This window comes from Salmo salar, chromosome 21, assembly GCF_965601325.2.
Source record: "Salmo salar chromosome 21, fSalSal1, whole genome shotgun sequence".
Lineage (NCBI taxonomy): Eukaryota > Metazoa > Chordata > Actinopteri > Salmoniformes > Salmonidae > Salmo > Salmo salar.
This window is the reverse complement of record NC_138311.1, coordinates 23,956,403-23,980,738: the sequence shown is the minus strand read 5'-3', so window position 1 is coordinate 23,980,738 and position 24,336 is coordinate 23,956,403. Positions and strand designations below refer to the sequence as shown.

At 42.4% G+C, this 24,336-nt stretch overlaps 2 protein-coding genes across 4 annotated transcripts in view; both read right to left on the bottom strand.

The window, feature by feature from the left end:
• Window positions 1-5,823: 5,823 nt before the first annotated feature.
• si:ch211-218d20.15 (uncharacterized) lies at window positions 5,824-15,083 on the bottom strand. Of its 2 annotated transcripts, XM_014164522.3 has the most exons (9): window positions 15,028-15,083; window positions 14,597-14,701; window positions 14,232-14,350; window positions 13,965-14,025; window positions 13,764-13,831; window positions 10,027-10,129; window positions 6,803-6,921; window positions 6,488-6,633; window positions 5,824-6,274 (listed from the first exon to the last, which is right to left on the bottom strand). In XM_014164522.3, exons 2-9 carry the CDS (start codon window positions 14,658-14,660, stop codon window positions 6,172-6,174), a joined length of 783 nt encoding a protein of 260 aa, XP_014019997.1. In that variant the 5' UTR covers window positions 14,661-14,701; window positions 15,028-15,083; the 3' UTR covers window positions 5,824-6,171. The 2 variants fall into 2 exon arrangements, with proteins under 2 accessions (XP_014019997.1, XP_014019999.1); XM_014164524.3 differs by lacking the exon at window positions 15,028-15,083 and having other exon boundaries at window positions 14,241-14,350; window positions 14,597-14,789.
• Window positions 15,084-15,198: 115 nt separating this feature from the next.
• The window catches only part of LOC106581951 (mediator of RNA polymerase II transcription subunit 14), a 43,776-nt gene continuing 34,638 nt past the window's right edge, over window positions 15,199-24,336 (bottom strand). For both annotated transcript variants that reach the window (XM_014164519.3, XM_014164521.3), the window contains 4 exons: window positions 19,890-19,997; window positions 18,085-18,210; window positions 16,315-16,504; window positions 15,199-16,158 (listed from right to left, as the gene is read on the bottom strand). In XM_014164519.3, coding sequence (XP_014019994.1) covers window positions 16,085-16,158; window positions 16,315-16,504; window positions 18,085-18,210; window positions 19,890-19,997 — 498 coding nt within the window. In that variant the 3' untranslated portion in view covers window positions 15,199-16,084. The remainder of the gene's footprint in view (window positions 16,159-16,314; window positions 16,505-18,084; window positions 18,211-19,889; window positions 19,998-24,336) is intronic.

The following is a 24,336-nucleotide window of genomic DNA, read 5'->3' as shown; positions in this document are numbered from 1 at the left end:
TGGGTTCTATACAAATGTAGATTTTTTTTTTTAGCGCATCATATATTTCTGATTTATACTCATCCCTCTCTCTATGTTTTAACCGGGGTCCTGCTTCCAATGTTAAGGTCGCCACAGGCATGTCAGTAATTCAAATCTCTTTCTTCTTTAGAGTCTTCTGTGGTTTAGCTCTCTTGAGGATTCTTGGCGCTCGTGGTGTTCACAGATCTTGCTTATACTCCGGCTGACCTACCCCGGAAATTACTGTTTCATATACAAGATCCCTAAACAGCAGAGCCATAAGTTCACTACAACATTTCCCTACTCTTTCAAATGTTCAAACACATTCACCAGTTCAACAAGGTCACTACACATCAATCACCAGGACAGCTTTAGTGCAAACACATGCTTCACTTCAAAGGAACAGCTGCACTATCAGGTTACAAAAACACTGACTCGATAGCGTGAGAACATCCGGACAGGATGTACATATATGGGCATAACCACGTGACACATAAAATAGGTCATCAATCACTTTCGGACACATGCCGAATACTGTATTCTCTCTCTCACATAATTTTCAAACATTTGCTAAAAATGCAATTCGCAGGAAAACTCCATTCTAAAGCATATGAAAGTTGAAAAGAGGGGTAATAAAATAAAAAGATGCAACAACTAGGATGGGTTGCTGATATGACTAGGATTATACCTTTGGCAACTGGACAACAAAAGAAAGTTGATATGAAAACTAATAGAACAGGAGAGAAATGGTATATGAAGTCTTTCATAGACGGTGCGTCGAATAGGTTAGGGAAGTATATTTAAATAAATGTGCCAATATTCTGTGATGACCCGTCATTCAGGGCAGGTGGGGCAGAGTCCCACCTGTTTTGAGCCCCACTTGTTTAGCGATAAAAAAATGTAGATATACAGTACCAGTCAAAAGTTTGGACACACCTACTCATTCCAGGGTTTCTCTTTATATTTAGTATTTTCTACATTGTAGAATAATAGTGAAGACATCAAAACTATGAAATAGCTCATATGGAATCACGTAGTAACCAAAAAAGTGTTAAACAAATCAAAATATATTTAATATTTGAGATTCTTCAAAGTAGCACCCTTTGCCTTGATGGCACCTTTGCACACTTGGCATTCTCTCAACTAGCTTCAAGGAGTTCCCACAAATGCTGAGCACTTGTTGGCTACTTTTCCTTCACTCTGCGGTCCAACTCATCCCAAACCATCTCAATTGGGTTGAGGTCAGGTGATTGTGAAGGCCAGGTCATCTGATGCAGCACTCCATCACTCTCCTTCTTGGTCAAACAGCCCTTACACAGCCTGGAGGTGTGTTGGGTCATTGTCCTGTTGAAAAACAAATGATAGTCCCACTAAACCCAAACCAGATGGGATATCACTGCAGAATGCTGTGGTAGCCTTGCTGGTTAAGTTTGCCTTGAATTCTAAACAAATCACAGACAGTGTCACAAGCAAAGCACCCCCACACCATCACACCTCCTCCTCCATGCTTCACGGCGGGAACCACACATGAGGAGATCATTCGTTCACCTACTCTGCGTCTCAGAAACGCATGGAGGTTAGAACCAAAAAGCTCAAATTCAAATTCATCAGACCAAAGGACAGAATTCCACCCGTCTAATGTCCATTGCTCGTGTTTCTTGGCCAAACCAAGTCTCTTATTATTATTGGTGTCCTTTAGTAGAGGTTTCTTTGCAGCAATTCGACCATGAAGGCAGGATTCACAGTCTCCTCTGAACAGTTGATGTTGGGATGTGTTACTTGAACTCTGTGAAACATTTACAGTGGCTTGCGAAAGAATACAACCTGGAATTAAAATAGATTTTTGGGGGGTTTGTATCATTTGATTTATACAACATGCCTACCACTTTGAAGAACAAACAAGAAATAAGACAAAAAAACAGAACTATTCACCCCCCAAAGTGAATACTTTGTAGAGCGTGGTGCTGGCTTTGGAGGTGCCAGACTGGAAACACGCACCTCAAGGCTAGTGCGAGGAGCGGGAACTGGATACACTGAGTCATGAGTAGGCACCGGCGGTCTGAAGCGCACCGCCTGCACAACCCGTCCTGGCTGGATGGTAACAGTAGCCCTGCACGAGCGGAGTGCTGGCACAGGGCGGACTGGGCTGTGCAGAGGCCTGATGGCTGCCGTGCGTAGAGCAGGCGTAGGGGTAGCCTTGGCCTAGGAGGCGCACTGGTGGCCAGATGTGCTGTGCAGGCATACTCCTACCCGGCTGGATGCCCACTCTAGCACGGCACTTGCGAGGGGCTGGGATCGCTCGCACCGGACTGTGCGTGCGCATGGGCGAGATCGTGCGCACTTCCGCATACACCGGTGCTCTCATGATCCGTTGCTCCCCATAATAAGCACGGGGAGTTGGCTTAGGTCTATTACCTGACCTAGCCACTCTCCCCGTGTACCCCCCCCCCCCAAAACATTTCTTGGGGCTGCCTCTCGCGCTTGCCAATCGGCGCGTATAACGCCTCGTAATGGCGCCTTTCCGCCTTGGCTGCCTCCAGCTCCTCCTTAGGGCGCTGGTACTCCCCAGCCTGGTGCCAGACCTGTTTGGGGAGCTCCTTGGTCTTCATGGTGCCACTCCTTGTTGATGAGTAGGGAGGATGTGGCAGTAACAGATGAGAAGGCAGAGATGATGGCCAAAGCGTTTGTCCAAGTGCATAGCTCTGCAAAATTTGTCAGAGGAGGGGCAGAGGGAGAGAGAGAGATAACGAGAGAGGAGCATCCTGGATTGCTGGATAGGAGGGAGGATGTGAATGATGCATTGAATGCACCATTTACCATGGCAGAGGTGAAAAGGGCAATAGGTAAGGCTGGGTTAACTTCACCTGGGAAAGATGAGGTGTGCTGTTATGTTGGCACATCTTAGTGATGAGGCACTGGATAAGGTATTGGTGTTGTACAACAGAGTGTGGGAGGGGAAACTACCAGGCAACTGGAAGGAGGCAGTAGTGGTACCAATCCGGATGCCAGGAAAGGACCCAAAGAGGCCAACAAGCTATCGGTCAATAGCCTTAACATGTATGTAAGATTATGGAGTGTATGATAACGGAGAGGCTAACTTCCTTCCTGGAGAGCAGGGGGTTAGTATCGCCACATCAGAGTGGATTCAGGAAGGGTAGGGGAACAATGGACCCAATGCTCTGCTTAGAAGCAGAGAACAGGAAGGCTCAGATGAACAAGGAGACTGTTGAAGCTGCATTTTTTGAAAAGGCGTATGATAAGGCGTATGATATGTGGAAGGAGGGGTTGTTAATCAAGCTTGATATTATGGGGGTAGGAGGAAGAACGTACAACAGGATAAAGGATTTCCTGTTTGGAAGGTTGTTAGGTGAATTCTGTTCTCAATGTTCTTAAACTGAACTTCAATTAAACTACTCAGTCTGTAACCCAGAGTTTGTAAGATTCTGGTTGAATGAAACAGACGGAGGCCCAGCTTACAATAATCAGAATGTTTATTCACGAGGGCTCAGAATATCATACAATGTACATAGCCTTTTATACCTCACACGTTTGGTTATACCATATGTCATACCCCTTATAAATGCCCCTCTTCTTTTAGCACTGTCAATGCGTATTTACCAGTCTTCTCCAACACATACATTGCTTATCATATCCTGCAACATGTTACATAATCTACTGCAAGCCCAATGGTTTCTCCCCTCCCTGGGATGGGGAGACCTCTTTCCTGTTATTAGTTTCACAGTGGTCACAAGTTGTCTGTCACAAGCTGTCTGTTAACATTTCCTCTTTTCCTTGAATGTCTCACTTACATTATTAAATAGTAAAGTCTTAGCTTGTCCTATGCACACACATTTAGAGAATTAGTCTTATAATCACTCAGTTATATGTTTTCAGGGTGGAATCATTTAGTCAAAACAATAAAACCTATCAATTCCATTATCAAAGGTCTATCCAGGTGAGGAAGTCTCTTTCAGGTAGCTGCATGGTGAATAATGGTACACCACAGGGGAGCGTGATTAGTCATCTGTTGTCCTCAATCATGATTAATGATGTTTACTCTCAGGTACAGACGGATATTGGGAGGTCATTATTTGCAGATGATGGGGCCTTATGGAAGAGAGGAAGAAATGTGCCATATATAGACAGGAAGGTACAGGAAGCAATTGATGAGGTAGAGCGGTAGGCATTAATGTGGAGATTCAGGTTCTCTGTGGAGAAAACTCAGACAGTGTTCTTTACCAGGAGGAAGGTGGGAGATGAGGTACGCTTGAGGTTATATGGGAGAAACTTGGAGAGGGTGGGGGCCTTCATGTTCCTTGGGGTATACTTTGATACTAGAATGACCTGGGCAGAACACACTGAGAGAGTGGAGGGAAAGTGTAAATAGGTACCTAAATGTGATGAACTGTCTGACAGGGAAGGAGTGGGGGGCTGGGCGTGCCTCATTGAAGACCATATATGTTGCATTGATCAGATCTGTAATAAACTGCGGAAGTATAGTGTATGGTTGTACGGGCTGCCGAACCATGGAAAAACGTAGATGTCATACAGGGACAAGGACTCAGAATATGTAGTGGGGCATTTCGGACGTCCCCAGTGGCTGCACTACAGGTGGAGTTGGGGTAAATGACATTGTAGATTAGGAGACAGCAGCTGGCAATGAATTGTTGGGTCAGCCTACAGGGACATGGGGTATCTCATCCTGAGAAATGGATTTTACAGGCATGCTGGGAACATGAGTGAAGACAGAACATGAGCTTTGGGTGGGTGGGTAATAGCCAGCCGAGGGAGATGGGACTGTATGGAAGAGAGTTTAGTCCAACGGTAGCTATTTCTGTGAATCCACCATGGCTCCTCCCACCTCCAGTAGTAGATCTAGAAGTATTGGAGAGACTACAGAAAGACAGGGAAGGTGTTGATCCATCTGATTGGTTTAAGAGATGTCTGGATACTGTGTGTCAGGATTTTGTGGCCATTTACACAGACGGTTCAAAAGATCCAAGGACAGGAAGTACTGGGTCAGCATTTGTAGTGCAGGAATGTGGGGTGAAAGTCAGGAAACATATTACAGATCATCTGGCTGTATATACGGCGGAGATGACGGCCATACTGTTGGCCTGCCTTGCAGTGGGTGGAGGAATTTAAGGCAGAAAGAGTAGTTATTTGCTCCGATTCATGTGCAGTGCTAAAAAAAATCGACAGAAGTTCATTTGTAGTTCTAAACATATTTAGGGTGTTTTTTACTCACTTTTGTCTCTCCCACGGCGTTATTCCTCTCTCCTACAGCGTCCATCACAATTACATGCATATGGCCAATTATGCAAATTTGGTGATGACGTCATTTAGCGACTTCTAGCGACATTTAGGACAGCCAATAGCTACTTTCCTTACTGAGGAGTTGGCAACACTGCGTGACAGTGCGGGCTAGCTGAGTAACACAAGTTGATAGCCAAACGGGGTACTTGCAGGCTGCCATTAGCAAATAAATATGAGGTCCTTATAACTTCTTGTCTGTGATTTTAAAATAAATTGATTTAATGACATACATCTGGTATATTAGAAGCAAGTATTGGTACAATATTTTTTTTTCAAATGTGTATTTATTTAGACCAAGATTGACCATTTTTCTATTCATTATCCTGTTTTCCGCTAACAATGCATGCTCTACCACGGTCGGCCTTGATGTTCCGTGGCTGTCGTTCTTCTCTTTGATCTAACTTTACTAAACGAGCACCATTTGCCCGATTAGCCTGTTCTCTTTCAAATCTATGACTCGTGGTCAATCTCTGTTATTGAAATTCAGAAGATTTTCAGTCTATAGGCTTATCTCTCAATTGAATTTATTGGCCAATGTAAACATTAATTTGTTAAAATGGAATTTCATACAGTAACATTTAGCACCTCTTTTTAGACATTTGGCCTAACACATTTAGAACACATTCATTAACATTCATCCACTTAACCAATGAGAGCTCAGGACCCTATTCAATAAAATGACAGTGACATGTCAAAACATCATTCTTGAATCACTGGGTGGGTCTGTCGGACATTCATTTCAAAAAAATTATCAAATGTTGACCCTCAGCTCTACGGGTTGGTAATATGTAACTCCACGGGTTGGGAATATGTACCATGGGCCCAATGTTAGGTGTTGTGAGGTCAGGTGTGATGTCATAGCTGGGACACAAAGGTCATGGCTGGACTCAGGTCTTCAGTGAGCTCCTCTGGTAGCGAGGAGACTGTTGATGTTATACTAAGAGTCAGCTCCAATATCCTGCAGGGACACACATTCCAAAAGAGTAGACCATGATTGTAACCGTAAAGTTATCACATTAAACCAATGAATAATAACTGGGTTTGGAGTTAGGTTGGGTTAGGTTGGGATTAGGTTAGCCTGATAGTGAAACATGGGGCATTCACTGCACTGCAAGGAAAGCATGATAATTGAATGCGGTCCATAAATTAAAGCAGTAGCTCCTGCTCTCACCAGCTGATGTAGTGTGCTGGGAGCTGAGGCTCCTGCCTGGAGCCTTCCTCTGTCAGCAAAGACGTCTTCATCTGTCTGAAGTTCGCCTCAATCTCTTTCTTCAGGACCGACAGTGGCTGGATACCTTGGAATGAGCTGAGCACTTGCTACAACACATGAAGGTAAGATAAAGTGTATAAATCACTGTGAAACCGTGAATGTGAAATGATTATTGTACTGTCGAGTTTGACCTATGAATATAAGAAAGAGCAGACTGATCGGCTACCAATAGAATAGAATATACAGAATAGAAATGAGTAGACCACATTCACTTACATATATAACTGACAGCTGGTGGGCGATGTATTTGTGGCTCCCGAGATGTTTCACATCCTCCTCTAGCTGCTGACTAAGTACTAGTAGCTGATTGAGCCTCCCGATGTGTGAGAAGTATTCTGCAACAGAGACACAATCTTAGGTATAAGCAGTTATAAAGGTGAAATGTCTGTTTATAAACTGCTTATAACCATTCCATACTACACTGAACAAAAATATAAACAATTTAAAAGATTTTACTGAGTTATAAACTCAGCAAAGAAATAAACATCCTCTCACTGTCAACTGCATTTATTTTCAGCAAACTTAACGTGTAAATATTTGTATGAACATAACAATATTCAACAACTGAGACATAAACTGAACAAGTTTCACAGACTAACAGAAATTGAATATTGTGTCTCTGAACACAGGGGGCGTCAAAATCAAAAGTAAGTCAGTATCTGGTGTGGCCACCAGCTGCATTAAGTACTGCAGTGCATCTCCTCCTCGTGGACCGCACCAGATTTGCCTGTTCTTCCTGTGAGATGTTACCCCACTCTTCCACCAAGGCACCTGCAAGTTCCCAGACATTTCTGGGGGGAATGGCCCTAGCCCTCACCCTCCGATCCAACAGGTCTCAGACGTGCTCAATGGGATTGAGATCCGGGCTCTTCTCTGACATTCCTGTCTTGCAGGAAATCACGCACAGAACGAGCAGTATGGCTGGTGGCATTGTCATGCTGGAGGGTCACGTCAAGATGAGCCTGCAGGAAGGGTACCACATGAGGGAGGAGGATGTCTTCCCTGTAAGCACAGCGTTGAGTTTGCCTGCAACAAGCTCAGTCCGATGATGCTGTGACACACCGCCCCAGACCATGACGGACCCTCCACCGCTAAATCAATCCCGCTCCAGAGTACAGGCCTCAGTGTAATGCTCATTCCTTTGACGATAAACGCGAATCCGACCATCACCCCTGGTGAGACAAAACCGCGACTCAACAGTGAAGAGCACTTTTGCCAGTCCTGTCTGGTCCAGCTACGGTGGGTTTGTGCCCATAGGCGACGGTGTTGCCGGTGATGTCTGGTGAGGATCTGCCTTACAACAGGCCTACAAGCCCTCAGTCCAGCCTCTCTCAGCCTATTGCGGACAGTCTGAGCACTGATGGAGGGATTGTGCGTTCCTGGTGTAACTCCGGCAGTTGTTTTTTCCATCCTGTACCTGTCCCGCAGGTGTGAGGTTCGGATGTACCGATCCTGTGCAGGTGTTGTTACACGTGGTCTGCCACTGCGAGGACGATCAGCTGTCCGTCCTGTCTCCCTGTAGCGCCGTCTTAGGCGTCTCACAGTACGGGCATTGCAATTTATTGCCCTGGCCACATCTGCAGTCCTCATGCCTCCTTGCAGCATGCCTAAGGCACGTTCACGCAGATGAGGGACTCTGGGCATCTTTCTTTTGGTGTTTTTCAGAGTCAGTAGAAAGGCCTCTTTAGTGTCCTAAGTTTTCATAACTGTGACCTTAATTGCCTACCATCTGTAAGCTTTTACTGTCTTAACGACCGTTCCACAGGTGCAGGTATATTCATTGTTTATGGTTCATTGAACAAGCATGGGAAACAGTGTTTAAACCCTTTACAATGAAGATATTTGGATTTTTACGAATTATTTTTGAAAGACAGGGTCCTGAAAAAGGGACGTTTCTTTTTTTGCTGAGTTTAGTTCATATAAGCAAATCAGTCAATTGAAATAAATACATTAGGCCCAAATCTATGGATTTCACATGACTGGGAATACAGATATGCATATGTTGGTCACAGATACCTTTAAAAAAAAAAAAGTAGGGGCGTGGATCAGAAAACCAGTCAGTATCTGGTGTTACCACCATTTGCCTCATGCAGCGTGACATCTCCTTTGCATAGAGTTGATCAGGCTGTTGATTGTGGCCGGTGGAATGTTGTCCCACTCCTCTTCAATGACTGTGAAGTTGCTGGATATTGGCGGGAAATCAAACAGAGCATTCCAAACATGCTCAATGGGTGACATGTCTGTTCAGTATGCACGCAATGGAAGAACCGGGACATTTTGAATGAATGGCACGACAATGGGCCTCAGGATCTCGTCACGGTATCTCTGTGCATTCAAATTTCCATCAATAAATTGCAATTGTGTTCGTTGCTTATGCCTGCCCATACCATAACCCCACCGCCACCATGTGGCACTCTGTTCACAACGCTGACATCAGCAAACCGCTCACCCACACGCCATCTGCCCGGTACAGTTGAAACCAGGATTAATCCGTGAAGAGCACATTTCTCCAGAGTGCCAGGGGCCATCATAGGTGAGCATTTGCCCACTGAAGTCATTTACGACGCCAAACTGTAGTCAGATCAAGACCCTAGTGAGGACATCTAGCACACAGATGAGCTTCCCTGAGACGGTTTCTGACAGTTTGTGCAAAACTTCTTCAGTTGTGCAAACCCAAAGTTTCATCAGCTATCTGGGAGGTGAAGAAGCTGGATGTGGAGGTGCTGGGATGGTGTGGTTACAAAGGGTCTGCGGTTGTGAGGCCGGTTGGACGTACTGCCAAATTCTGTAAAATGATGTTGGAGGCGTCTGATGGACATGCCTGCAATCAGCATGCCAATTGCACGCTCCCTCAAAACTTGGGACATCTGTGGCATTGTGTTGAGTGAAAAAACTGCACATTTTAGAGTGCCCTTTTCTTGTCTTGTGTAATGATCATGCTGTTTAATCAGCTTCATGATATGCCATACCTGTCAGGTGGATGGATTATCTTTGATAGAATAACACTTTTTGTATGTATGGAACATTTCTGGGATCTTTTATTTCAGCTCATGAAACATGAGACCAACACGTACATATTGCGTTCATATTTTTGTTCAGTGTAGATATGTGTATAGTGTGGGCAATTCTAGTTCTGAAAGGCAGGTTTTTGTTCGAGACCAGTTTTTACACACCTGGTTCAAATAACTGTAGTTTAAATTGAAGACCATGATTTATTTAATTTATATTTAACCTTTATTTAACTAAAAAAACACATGATAAGTTGAATCAGGTGTCAGTGTTTGGTCTGTTAGGGCTCCCTAACCCCCGACTGGTACAATAATTATTGCTGAGTGGACTATCCTGTTTAAATAAAGATGAATTGAACTGACCTCTTAAACCCTAACTCAATACCATCAATAGGGGTGTCTCCACTGGGCTGCTCTAACCCCTGATCTTACCATCCATTGGGGGTTTCTCCAGCATGTCTACTGGACTGCCCTGGATGAGGAACACCTCCACGCGAGGGTACATGGTCGACAGACCCACCATGTCAAGATAGTCCTGAAAAAAACCCACATCTTTCACAATTCTGACAAATCACATTAATGAAAAATTGTAACATCTTAAAAATACCTGAGAATATCTTTGGCATAGGAGCTCAGCTGATGAATTAGATACTTCTTAGGTGTTCAAGCAGCAAAGCTGGGTGAAACCCTGTTAAATTTGTTGGAGTTCATTATTCAGGTTCTCCACAGATTTGGTGAAAAAACTTAATGTGAGATTATAAGGCTGAGGAGGATATAACCTTGCATGATGGTAAAAGGCAAAGGGCCACAGCCTCGAATGCAATGCCATGCCAATTGGCCACATGGTGGCGCTATAACAGGTGATTGAAAATGCTAACTTAGAAAGCTCACGCCCCGAACCCTGTGTGACCTAGAGTGCAAGTCAGCAAATAAGTTACTCTCCTCACAAAAAACACATTTGCCTCAAGGAACCATAAGGTCCGCCATTTTGAATTTTGTGAAAAACACAATGCTACTCTGGCACCGAATGACCAATTGTCATGAAACTTGATATTTAGCGTCTATGAACCAAGGTCTCTCAATGCAATATTTTCCAGGCTAATATCTCAAACAACATGGCCACTATGGACCAATAAATATTCAAGTGGGCGTGATTTAAGACATAAATGCATGTAAATCATACACGGTTATTCATATCACTTGATGTACATGTTCAAAACACTGTAAAGACTAAACATATGCAAGCGCAGGCAGATCGACCATATTGTGGTGCTATAATGGGCACATATTTATCTCTAGATCTGTTTGACCCACAGTCATGAAATTTGGCCCACATGCTCAGCAGTGGTGTAGTGCCATTTCTTTAGGTGCAGGAGAGCATTTATTTTTTTGTAACATCATTATTTCTCAATCAAAGTTTGTTCAGACAGATGTAGCCTACTAAATATTAGTTTAGAAAGTGCATAAAATTCATCCTACAATTTCAATGTCTGTCTATGCCCACACATATTATCTCAAGAAAACGTTATATTTTTGATACCCTCAAACACCAAGTTAGCAATACTTAATTTAAAAAATAGGCTATCATCACTGACAATTGTGAATGATAATTCTTCACTTTTTACCGGTGAAATGTCCAAACTGCGTCTGCATGCCAATCATTTGGTCTTCATGGGAATTTGCATTTAGATCTTCAATTACTGTTTCGTGAGCGAATTAGAGCAGATGGTGTTAACAAACTATTAGCCTTTGTTGTATTTTGATTCAATCAAAGCATATATCCTGCCGAGTGGAGTGCGCTGTTGAGTTTTGGCCGCATGAAAAAAGCAATGTGACTATTTAGTGTCAGCTCTTAAAATCTCACTAGAAATGAGGTGTTTTTGGTGTAATGTTATAGGCCTAACTATGCTATGATATTAGATTTGGTTCTGTTATGTAAAATACTCATTCATCATTATGTGATCTTGCGGGACATAATTGTTCAGCTTCAGAAATTATTTTCCAAAAATATTTTTACCAGCTCCATGCATTCTCAAATCAAAAAAAAGTTGAGCTCCGGCAGCACTACATCCCTGATGCTCAGTGATGCCGATCTTGCCGATCGGTATAGCGGTTCTGGCGACGTTTAAAGTCAACAACATCAAAAGCATATTGCACGACATGTTTGATTTTGAGTTCTGATATTTGGCAAGCGTGGTAAGCAGTACAGAAATAGCTAATCCTAGGGCGATGTGTCCAATTTGTCCAGATGGTGGCACTGTATGGCCATAGCTTGAACCCTGCCCTTCCCCAAAACATGTGTAAATATTGGACTATAAATTGTGCCTTCCTATATTATTCTTATGCTAAAATGTTCATTCTACTCTACTGAGACATTAACGTCATGTTTGTATGCTTATATTTAATTATTTCATATTGTTGTTGCAATGTCGAGAAGGAACCTGCAAGTAAGCATTTCGTTGGACTGTGTATCCCTTACCTACAACTAATAAAACTCTAAACTTGCTGCTTGCAGCTATATTTACAGTTGAAGTCGGAAGTTTACATACACCTTAGCCAACTACATTTAAACTCAGTTTTTCACAATTCCTGACATTTAATCCTAGTAAAAATTCCCTGTCTTAGGTCAGTTAGGATCTCCACTTTTTTTTAAATGTGAAATGCCGGAATAGAGAGAATGATTTATTTCAGCTTTTATTTCTTTCATCACATTCCCAGTGGGTCAGAAGTTGACATACACTCAATTAGTATTTGGTAGCATTGCCTGTAAATTGTTTAACTTGGGTCAAATGTTTCGAGTAGCCTTCCACAAGCTTCCCACAATAAATTGGGTGAATGTTGGCCAATTCCTCCTGACAGAGCTGGTGTAACTGAGTCAGGTTTGTAGGCCTCCTTGCTCGCACACACTTTTTCAGTTCTGCCCACAATTTGTCTATGGGATTGAGGTCAGGCGTTTGTGATGGCTACTCCGATACCTTGACTTTGTTGTCCTTAAGCCATTTTGCAACAACTTTGGAAGTATGCTTGGTGTCATTGTCCATTTGGAAGACCCATTTGCGACCGAGCTTCAACTTCCTGACTGATGTCTTGAGATGTTGCTTCAATATATCCACATCATTTTCCTCCCTCATGATGCCATCTATTTTGTGAAGTGCACCAGTCCCTCCTGCAACAAAGCACCCCCACAGCATGATGCTGCCACCCCCGTGCTTCACGATTGGGATGGTGTTCTTCGGCTTGCAAGTCTCCCCCTTTTTCCTCCAAACATAACGATGGTCATTATGGCCAAACAGTTCTATTTTTGTTTCATCAGACCAGAGGACATTTCTCCAAAAAGTACGATCTTTGTCCCCATGTGCAGTTGCAAACCGTAGTCTGGCTTTTTTATGGCGGTTTTGGAGCAGTGGCTTCTTCCTTGCTGAGCGGCCTTTCAGGTTATGTCAATATAGGACTCGTTTATTGTGGATATAGATACCTTTGTACCTGTTTCCTCCAGCATCTTCACAAGGTCCTTTGCTGTTGTTCTGGGATTGATTTGCACTTTTTGCACCAAAGTACGTTCATCTCTACGAGACAGAACGCGTCTCCTTCCTGAGCGGTATGACGGCTGCGTGGTCCCATGGTGTTTATACTTGCGTACTATTGTTTTTACAGATGAACGTGGTACCTTCAGGCGTTTGGAAATTGCTCCCAAGGATGAACCAGACTTGTGGAGGTCTACAATTGTTTTTCTGAGGTCTTGGCTGATTTCACCATGATGTCAAGCAAAGAGGCACTGAGTTTGAAGGTAGGCCTTGAAATACATCCACAGGTACACCTCCAATTGACTGAAATTATGCCAATTAGCCTATCAGAAGCTTCTAAAGCCATGACATTTCTGGAATTTTCCAAGCTGTTTTAAGGCACATTCAACTTAGTGTATGTAAACTTCTGACCCACTGGAATTGTGATAGTGAATTATAAGTGAAATAATCTGTCTGTACACAATTGTTGGAAAAATTACTTGTGTCATGTACAAAGTAGATGTCCTAACTGACTTGCCAAAACTATAGTTTGTTAACAAGAAATTTGTGGAGTGGTTGAAAAACAAGTTTTAATGACTCCAACCTAAGTGTAGGTAAACTTCCGACTTCAACTGTATATGTTGTTATAGGTTGATGTGGTACTACCTCCAGGTGCGGCATAGGTTTTGGCAGGTGTTCTAAGCATTGGAGCATCTGATCAATAATCTCTGTTCCTGGGTAAATACAAAAGGGACAGACACTCAGGGTAGGAATCACAGGTCTGTGGTGCAGTAGGCAAGGTGACAAGAGCTGCAGTTAGGGTTAGGCCTAATTCAGAGCATCTGTTCTGTTCTGCTTGAGACTCACCTTGCTCCTGGAAAGTGTCCGACTCCTCAGGGCTACAGTCCTGTCTCAGCTGCTCCTGGAACTGTAATACAGGGGAATGGGAGTGAAAATACATTTAAAAAGAGGATGTGCACAAATAAATAGAGTACATCTACTAAACATAAGTTTATTTCCAAATACACAATATCAAAATGTCTCAAGTTCTCCATTACAGTACTCTCATACTCAAGTGTATCAGTACGTTCTGGTGAGGAAGGGTATACTCAGATGGAGTGCATGAGTTCTCACCTGGTGTACCTGTGCCCTGATGAGAAGGTCCAGTTGTCCACAGAGATACAGCATCTCCAGCCCCACCTGCTCTGGACTCAGGTGGACAGGCATCAGGGGTCTCTTCACATTCAGCTCAACTGACCACAGGGGTTTCAGCACATAAGGTTTTTCCCCCCCCCCAGAGGGTTGCAACGTTTAGATCAGTACAGATAGCTAGGAATGTAATGTGTAGAACTGAGGAATCCCTATTGTACGCGAGAATCTGTGTACAATGCGACAACATAAATCATTTCAAATCAAAGCAGTACGTCGTGTGATAACCAGTTAAATCGCACATGCAATAAATGAACAAAATAATGATGGGTCAATGATGCTCGACTTACCTTTGAATTTGTCGTGATAAACGCACGGCTGACAGAGCGCCTCGGAGAAGCTGACTGCTGCCATATCTCGATTAGCGGTATCAACCTATTATCTGACAAACCGAGCTTTATCATCCAGAAAAATAATGAATATAAATAACGGTGTGTGTTAGTGGCCGTGTATCACTGCGGAAAACATTTGTATTTGCCCTCATTGCCGATCGGAATAATTTTTCTGACACAAGGGGTGCATTCAAGATCACAGTGGTAATTTTGAACGGTTCAATATCAATTCATCGTTGAGATCCAATCCATCAAAACATTCAGCAATGTGAAATAAGGTATATCATGAGAAATGAAAACAAGCAAACGCAAGTACGCATTGGAAATACAGCACACACACACACTAGAAGAACGCTTGATATAATATCAGATCAGTAGATATAGCCTACCATTTTAGATCGAACTGCATCTTTGAAGTTTTGAACCTACCTCTATGGAAGACCAGTCTGTTTTCTGGATGATGTCATCATAAATCGATACTCAGCAAGGCGAAAGTGACTGTTTTTATTTAGCCTCATTGTGAATCACCAAAGAGACTGGACAAAACAGAAATGGACAACTCACGTTTTTGACTGGTTTATTAAATAGTAATCAAAGAAACAAATGGGTCTTCAATTCTTCATTCAGGACTCGAAAGCAGTCATAATAAAATACAGCTGGTTTATAAAGTTTGTCACAGTTTAACAGTATTTCAAAGTGACACATTTAAACTAAAAAGGGACTAGGTCATGACATCAATCAGGGAAAAAGACATTTAAATAGTTTACTAAGAAAGAATACATCCCCAATACCACAACAGTATTGATATCTTGCGTTATAAAAAAAGAATGTGAAGTCTCACACTAGTAAAAGTCCTACTTATCCAACTGGCTTATTATTCTTTTCAATGCTGAAATATACAACAATGTACATATTTAGGTAAACACCCATATTCTTAATTTGTGAACCCTTTGATAAGAAGTGCATCTGGAGAAAGACCAAAAAAATATTTATTTTTGGCTGCATTTACACACAGCCCAATTATTATATATTTTTCACTAATTGGTCTTTTGAGCAATCAGATCAGCTTTGAAAATGATCTGATTGGTCAAAAGACCAATTACTGGAAAAGAATATCAGAATTGGGGCAGCCTGTGTAAAAGCAGCCTTTGAAGTTCTTTTTACACCGAATACTTCTCTTTCAAGATACGCTCCTTAAATTGGAGTCATGTGTTTTATCAAGAATAAACCATCTTCTGCATAATTCTGCTCCCTTTTTTCGACAGACAAAAAATCAGTTTTAAGTCGGTTGGCTGAGGCAGAGAGGAGATATGTTGCATTAGGAAATCCAGTGGACACACTTCGTCTCCAGTTCACTGGACTCCGGAAAGGAACGTATCCCTGTTCGAGAATGGAACCGCATTGAGTTGGGTTCTAGTTCCATTTCTGACCAGGGAGGTGCGGCTGCTACTGGCGACCACCGGGGGGCAGGTTGAGGTTGGCCATGAGCTCGTGAACTGAGGCAAAGATAGTGCACTCACCTAAAAGGAGACAAAAACACATCCAATGTTAGTATAATACCATTAAAAAACATAAAATAATGTTTTTCCCTGCTTTTCTATCCAATCAAATCTTTCACAGTGCATCTTATTTCCTGTTTCATATTCTATTTTTTGTGTATGGATAATCTCGCTGACCCTGTCGTGCGGGGTGCAGCTCATTGAACCGCTTGAGGATGTTGGAGACCATGAGAGCTGCAGCCCCAGAGGAGGAGTGTTGTCTCGGGATGTCTGCCTGCTGGGTCAGGCCCGTGGCCATGTCGTATACGATGGGAACAATGATGTTCACCGGCTCCTGGGGCACCGGCAGCCTCTGGGTCAACTGGAGCTGAGAGAACATGGTTAGCTATACTTTACACAACTTCAGTACACTTCACTGGAATTCAATTGTAAGGCATTAAAACAAATATATGGTAACATAAACCCTCTTTTATAAGACTTACAATACCAGTCAAACGTTTAGACACCTACTCATTCAAGGGTTTTCATTTTGACTATTTTCTACATTGTAGAATAATAGTGAAGACATCAAAACTATGAAATAACACATATGGAATCATGTAGTAACCAAAAAAGTGTTAAACAAATCTAAATCTATTTTATATTTAAGATTTTTCAAATTGGCCACCCATTGCCTTGATGACAGCTCTCAACCAGCTTCATGAGGTAGTCACCTTAAATGCATTTCAATTAACAGGTGTGCCTTGTTAAAAGGTAATTTGTGGAATTTCTTTCATTCATTCTTTTGAGCCAATCGGTTGTGTTGTGACAAGGCAGGGGTGGTATACAGAAGATAGCCTTATTTCGTAAAAGACCAAGTCAATTTTATGACAAGAACAGCTCAAATAAGCAAAGAGAAACGATAGTCCATTACTTTAAGACATGAAGGTCAGTCAACGTGGAAAATATCAAGAAGTTTGACATTACTTCAAGTGCAGTTGCAAAAACCATCAAGCGCTATGATGAAACTGCCTCTTATGAGGACCGCCACAGAAAAGGAAGACCCAGAGTTACCTCTGCTGCAGAGGATAAGTTCATTAGAGTTAAGTCTCAGAAATTGCAGCCCAAATAAATGCTTCACAGAGTTCAAGTAACAGACACATCTCAACATCAATTGTTCAGAGGAGACTGTGTGAATCAGGCCTTCATGGTCAAATTGCTGCAAAGAAACCACTACTAAAGGACATCAATAAGAGACTTGCCTGGGCAAGAAACATGAGCAATGGACATTAGACCGGTGGAAATCTGTCCTTTGGTCTGAGGAGTTGGGGGTGCTTTGCTGGTGACACGGTCAGGTGATTTATTTAGAATTCAAGGCACACTTAACCAGCATGGCTATCACAGCATTCTGCAGCGATACACCGTCCCATCTGGTTTGCACTTAGTGGGACTATCATTTGTTTTTCAACAGGACAATGTCCCAAAATACACCTCCAGGCTGTGTAAGGGCTATTTGACCAAGGAGTGATGGAGTGCTGCATCAGATGACCTGGCCTCCACAATCACCCAACCTCAACCCAATTGAGATGTTTTGGGATGAGTTGGACCGCAGAGTGAAGGAAAAACAGCCAACAAGTGCTCAGCATATGTGGGAACTCCTTCAAGACTGTTGGAAAAGCATTCCTCATGAAGCTGGTTGAAAGAATGCCAAGCGTGTACAATGCTGTCATCAAGGCAAAGGGTGACTACTTTGAAGAATCTAAAATCCAAAATATATTTTGATTTGTTTAACACTTTTTTGGTTACTACATGATTCCATATGTGTTATTTCAGTAGGTTTTGATGTGTACACTATTATTCTACAATGTAGAAAATAGTCAAAATAAAGAAAAATCCTTGTATGAGTAGGTGTCCAAAATTTTGACTGGTACTGTATGTAACAACACTTGTCAAAAGGTCAGTACTTACGAAAAAGAGCATCTTGGACTTGAGCACCACCGCAATAGTTCCTGGGGGGGCGATGGGAGGGGCGCTAGGGGGGATAGTCAGACAGAACTGGACATTCCACTTCAACTGGGTGGCCTGGTCAGGGAACTGAAGAGGAAAGGAGGAAGAGAAGTTAGAGAGACCTACACAACCATAACCCATGTGACTCGTTTCTGGAAACTAAGTGTATGTCGCACGTCACTACTTCACAGGAGCGGCGTTTGAACATAATTATTATTATTAAAAAAAAAATAATAATTTATTTGCCTTAATAACAAATTTGTGTTTCATCCATAAAGAATAATACAATTGTTAAATTATGAGCCTAGTTGGTTTAGCCACGGAAAAAGTCAGGAACATTCCCGCTATCCATGATTGGCTGAGATAATGGATGGGCTGGATATGCCGGGAGATGAGTTAGGATTGGTCTGCCATGTAGCATGCTTTGGTCTATAACGTGAGCCGTTCAGTATGGGTTGACAGTCCTTTCTACTGCGCCGTTTTCTAAAGATATAACGTTACGACATCGAGAACTACAAAAGTTTTGCTACTCTTCTCAACAACATTGATGCCCTGAATTTAGCAGGCACTATCGGCAGATCAGTTGGAAAAGGTTGTGGTGGGCTACTACTCAGAGTGACTTCACAACCCTGGCCAACAAGATGTAGCTACAAACAAAACAGAGTTAAATTGTTCCAGTCTGTAGTGAAGCATTCATCCATGTATACGGGTAAGAGTCTATCTACATTTTCAGATTTCAAATTGTGTCAGAAAGTCATTTTTATTGGAAGTTAATAACGCGTACTGTTAGTTTGCTTGCAAACGTTGTCTCGATAGCTAACGTTACATGCATGATCTGTATAGTAATATTCTAATCAGAAATTGCATTGCTAGTTATAGCCTAATGTTAGCTAGCTAACATTGAACCTAGTTTGTCAGCTTTAGCTACCTGCAGATTAATACTACAGCTATGACAATGTTTGTATTGGTAGTAGTATGAGTTGGGATTACGCCACTTCATTGTTTAGCTAGCTAGCTACATGTCTAAACAAAGACTCCACTTCGGCCGGATAATTACGTGACCCATCAAAAATTAGCCAGGTGTGTCTGTGGGATGGTTATAGCATTTCCTTCACATGACCCATCAATTTAGACAAGTGTGTCAGGTAAGCGTCATCTAATATTTATAAAATATTTTTATCTGGACACTTTGTTTTTGATATTCCTACTATGCAAGTAACCACTTCACTGTACCATTTACACCTTCTGTACCCTGTGCATGTGACAAATACTTATTCAATCGTTTTTTTTTTTTTTTTTTATATAGCATGTGTTTACCACATGACCTCACATGTGAATCCTTAAAGAGATGGGTGGGGCTAAGGCTTTTAGAGGGTATGAACAATGCTGAATGGGTGGAGACAAAGAAGAGCCCTCCAGTTGGTGTAACAAAACATTCAAGGGTCATTTTCTCAAAAGTGGGGTTACAAGTTTATCAACTTTCAAAGCAAAATTACTTTCTCATTGTTCCCCAACTGCAGTGTATGATGTAATTTTCTAGCTCTGTCTCTCTACTTTTACCCAATGTAAAAAAAAATATATATATATATAAAAAATGTTGCTACATAAGATGGAATAGAGGCGGTCGCTCATATATTTGTCTCACACACAGGCAGAAACACAGTCAAACATATCACCTGCCCCTCATATTCATAACGGACACAAAGTTATCTATGGAGCAGCACCACCCACCCAGCGACAACCACAGCCAGAGGTAAAGACCTCACCAGTTCAAGCTTCATGATGCGGACACAGTCCCTGAGGATGTTGGTGGGGGCCCCAAGCAGCTTGGTGAAGGCATTCAACGTGTTGTACTTGAAGGGAGGGCCGGCCACCTGAAGAGAAGATGGGGGAGGATAAAGGGACAAAGCGAGAGGAAAAGGACATGAAGAGGGGAGACTTGACTTAGTAATTTTACTTTTTAGTCAAAGCCTACCACTACACGTGTATATTTGTGCACTTTTTGAAGATAGAGAGAATTCAAACAAATTACAGGTTGTTGTCCCACAGCCTTTCCCAGCTTCAGATTCAAATGACCTGCTATGAGGTCAGTTCACCCAGTGTTAATCAGATCCTATTCTGCCAGAGATATGTTATATTCCAATGCAATGGCTCACTTAGTTGTGCGTGTTTGTATAAAGAAGGAGACTGAGCCTCATAGACCACATCATTTCTGATGAGGTGTAATTTCAGAATGAGGTGTGCTGTAGCTCTGCAGGTGTCACTGTTCTGTCTTTCTGCTGCATGGGCTTAGGGAGAGAGTGGAGGGGTCAAAGACAATGACATCATTCAACAGGGTTACAGTGAAGGGGGAGAGAGCAGTGTGAGCCAGACCACCACCCCTGACATCTGGGATGAGCTGAAACAGCTGAGAGAAATGGTGCACAACCTGGGAAACATCGTGGTGGAACAGAGAGTGGAGCCGAGGAACATGAAGGCCAGATTGGAGAGCGAGAGTGCAGGTATTCTACCACTAACATATGAATTACAGAAGTTAAAATGTTTTGTTTCACGTTAAAAGGCTTTGATAATGTATTTTTTCCTATACTAGTGCGTTCGGAAAGTATTCAGAACCCTCAAATCTTTCCACATTTTGTTATGTTACAGCCTTATTCTAAAATAGATTAAATAAAAACGTTTCCTCATCCATCTACACACAATACCCCATATTTCAATTTTTATTTAACTAGGGAAGTCAGTTAAGAACAAATTCTTAATTACAATGATGTGCTACCCTGGCCAAACTCGAACCTGGAAAGCGCTGGGCCAATTGTGCTCCGCCCTATGGGAGTCCCAATCACAGCCAGTTGTGATACAGCCTGGAATCGAACCAGGGTCTGTAGTGACACCTCTAGTGCTGAGATGCAGTGCCTTAGACCGCTGTGCCACTCGAGAGCCCAATGGCAAAGCGAAAACAGGTTGATTTTATTTGCAAATGTATAAAAAAAAATAAAAAAAATACCTTATTTACATAAGTTTGGAAAGGCACACACCTGTCTATATAAGGTCCCACACTTGACAGTACATGTCAGAGCAAAAACCAAGCCAAAAGGTCAAAGGAATTTTCCGTAGAGTTCTGAGACAGGATTGTGTCGAGGCACCGATCTGGGGAAGGGTACCAAACAATTTCTGTAGCATTGAAAGTCCCCAAGAACACAGTGGCCTCCATCATTCTTAAAATGATATAAGTTTGGAACCACCATGTCTGGAGGAAACCTGGCACCATCCCTACGGTGAAGCATGGTGGTGGCAGCAGCTTGCTGTAGGGATGTTTTTCAGCAGCAGGGACTGGGAAACTAGTCAGGATCGAGGGAAAGATAAACGGAGCAAAGTACAGAGAGATCCTTGATGAAAACCTGCTCCAGAGCGCTCAGGGCCTTAGTCTGAGGTGAAGGTTCACCATCCAACAGGACAACGACCCAGGGCATCCCGAGTGGCGCAGTGCTAGCAATTGGCCCAGCGTCAAACGGGATAGGGGAGGGTTTGGCCGGCAGGGATGTCCTTATCCCACCGCGCACTAGCGACTCCTGTGGCGGGGCGGGCGCAGTGCACACTGACACAGTCGCCAGGTATACAGTGTTTCCTGTGACACATTGGTGCGGCTGGCTTCCGGGTTAAGTGGGCACTGTGTCAAGAAGCAGTGCGGCTTGGTTGGGTTGTATTTTAGAGGACAACGCATGAGTGGCTTTGGGACAAGTCTCAATGTCCTTGAGTGGCCCAGCCAGAGCCTGAACTTGAACCCGATCTAACATCTTTAGAGAGACCTGAAAATAGCTGTGCAGCAACGCTCCCCATCCAACCTGACAGAGCTTGAGAGGATCTGCAGAGAAGAATTGGGGAAACTCCCTAAATACAGGTGTGCCAAGCTTGTAGTGTCATACCAAACAAGAGTCCAGGCCGCAATTGCTTCCAAAGGTGCTTCCAAAGGTGCTTCCACAAAGTACTGAGTAAAGGGGCTGAATACTTATGTAAATGTCAGGTTTTTATTTTTTTATACATTTGCAAACATTTATAAAAACTTGTTTTTTGTTGTTGTCATTATTGGGTATTGTTTGTAACTTGATGAGGGAAAAAACAATTTAATACATTTTATAATAAGGCTGTAAAGTAACAAAATGTGGAAAAAGTCAAGGGGTCTGAATACTTCCCGAATGCACTGTATATCCAGCATATGCAGCGGAGTGGTCAGCTATAGAGGCCAGAGTGACTGGATGTGATTCGATACTGTGATATTGTGATTGGAGGTCCCAAACATATTGCTCACCATATCTCTGCCGCAGAGGGACAAGAGAGCCATAAGAATGAGTTTTGATCAGTCATGGAAATAAAAGTGCTGAAAACAAATTGGCTCCCTATTTAAAAATATGGAGAATAAGCTGTGAAGGAAAAATACTGGAGTTTCGATTCAGGTACAGCCAACTAGAGCACAAATAACATTGCGATATTGTCAATACTATACATTGTCAAAAATAATATCCCGATATGTAACTATCGATTTCCCCACCCATCACTAAAAGAAAAGTGGAGGGACTGGAGAGAGAGAATTTAGGTAATCAACAAAAGACATGCATACAGTAATCTTGGTTAACCCAGAAATTTGTTAGTGATCATGTGAACACATTCTCTTATAAGAGCTAAGTAATGTTTCTTTGTCTACTGCCCAATTCTCCACTAGTGATTGTCAGGTCTATTAATGCTTTTCTTCATGTTATTTCAGCCCTGGAGGCCAAAGTGACAGCCAGTGAGCGAAGGGTGGAAGAACTGGGGAGAGAGAATGCAAATGATCAAAGGACGACATGCATGCACTAATAGGGCCTTAAACTGTTGGTGAGCTGGTCATGTTGGATTTGTCTACTACCCAATTTCTCCCTTAGCAATTGTCAGGTCTTTTGTCACAATTTCAGCCCTGGAGGCCGGAATAACAGCCAGATGTCAGGTGTTTTAATGCTTTTCTTCATGTTATTTCAGCCCTGGAGGCTGGAATAACAGCCAGATGTCAGGTGTTTTAATGCTTTTCTTCATGTTATTTCAGCCCTGGAGGCCGGAATAACAGCCAGATGTCAGGTGTTTTAATGCTTTTCTTCATGTTATTTCAGCCCTGGAGGCCGGAGTAACAGCCAGATGTCAGGTGTTTTAATGCTTTTCTTCATGTTATTTCAGCCCTGGAGGCCGGAGTAACAGCCAGATGTCAGGTGTTTTAATGCTTTTCTTCATGTTATTTCAGCCCTGGAGGCCGGAGTAACAGCCAGATGTCAGGTGTTTTAATGCTTTTCTTCATGTTATTTCAGCCCTGGAGGCCGGAGTAACAGCCAGTGAGAATGGGAACACAGGTAATAAGAGAAGAGCACCTATTTTTGGCAAGCAATGCAGTGACTTTAACTGTAATAATTTTGCAGTTTATCAATGTGTGTCTTTTCATGCTGTTTTAGCCCTGGAGGTCAGACTGAGTGCCCAAGAGAGAGGTGGATGAGCTGAAGAGAGTGAATGCAGGTAAAACACGTGAACAAAAACACTTCACCTTTACCCATATGATTGTAAGGTTCAGTACATGGGCCATTCCGCCAAATCCGTGCCTTTTCCGTCCCTAGGACATTACATGCATAAATATGCATAAAAAGTATCTGTATAATGCATATTATCAAGCAGTGTCCTGCACTTTGTTCTAATTGCAATTTTAAGATACATCATGTAAAACCTTAATAAAAACTAACAAGAACACTGAAAAAATTGGATTTTAGCCCATCCCCTCTCTCTAACACTACGCTTCACCATAAAAGATGATTAGAATCCAGAAATCTTATTTTCTTGTATTATTGTGTGACTATTTCCAATTTAGACTAAATTAATTTTCTTACTGGGAATTCATAATATGTTAATTCAAATACACATTTTAGTCGTGTCCCCAGGTTTTCACTCAGTCCTGTTACCGTGACAAGTTTCCCCATCAAATTATTTGGGACATTCCACAAGTCACATGAAGTAGCATAATTTGAGTCTTCTGAAGGCCATGGGAAGACCAAAAGTTCTCGCACTCTTTTCTGTATTTTTATCATGTTGTAAGTATGACTGAGAATGTCAATCTCAACATACAGTCCTGTTAACTAAATTATTTCTTAGATGTTACGTTTTTTTTTTAAAGATAGTTTTGGCAAACCACTTTAAGGTGCTAAGTGT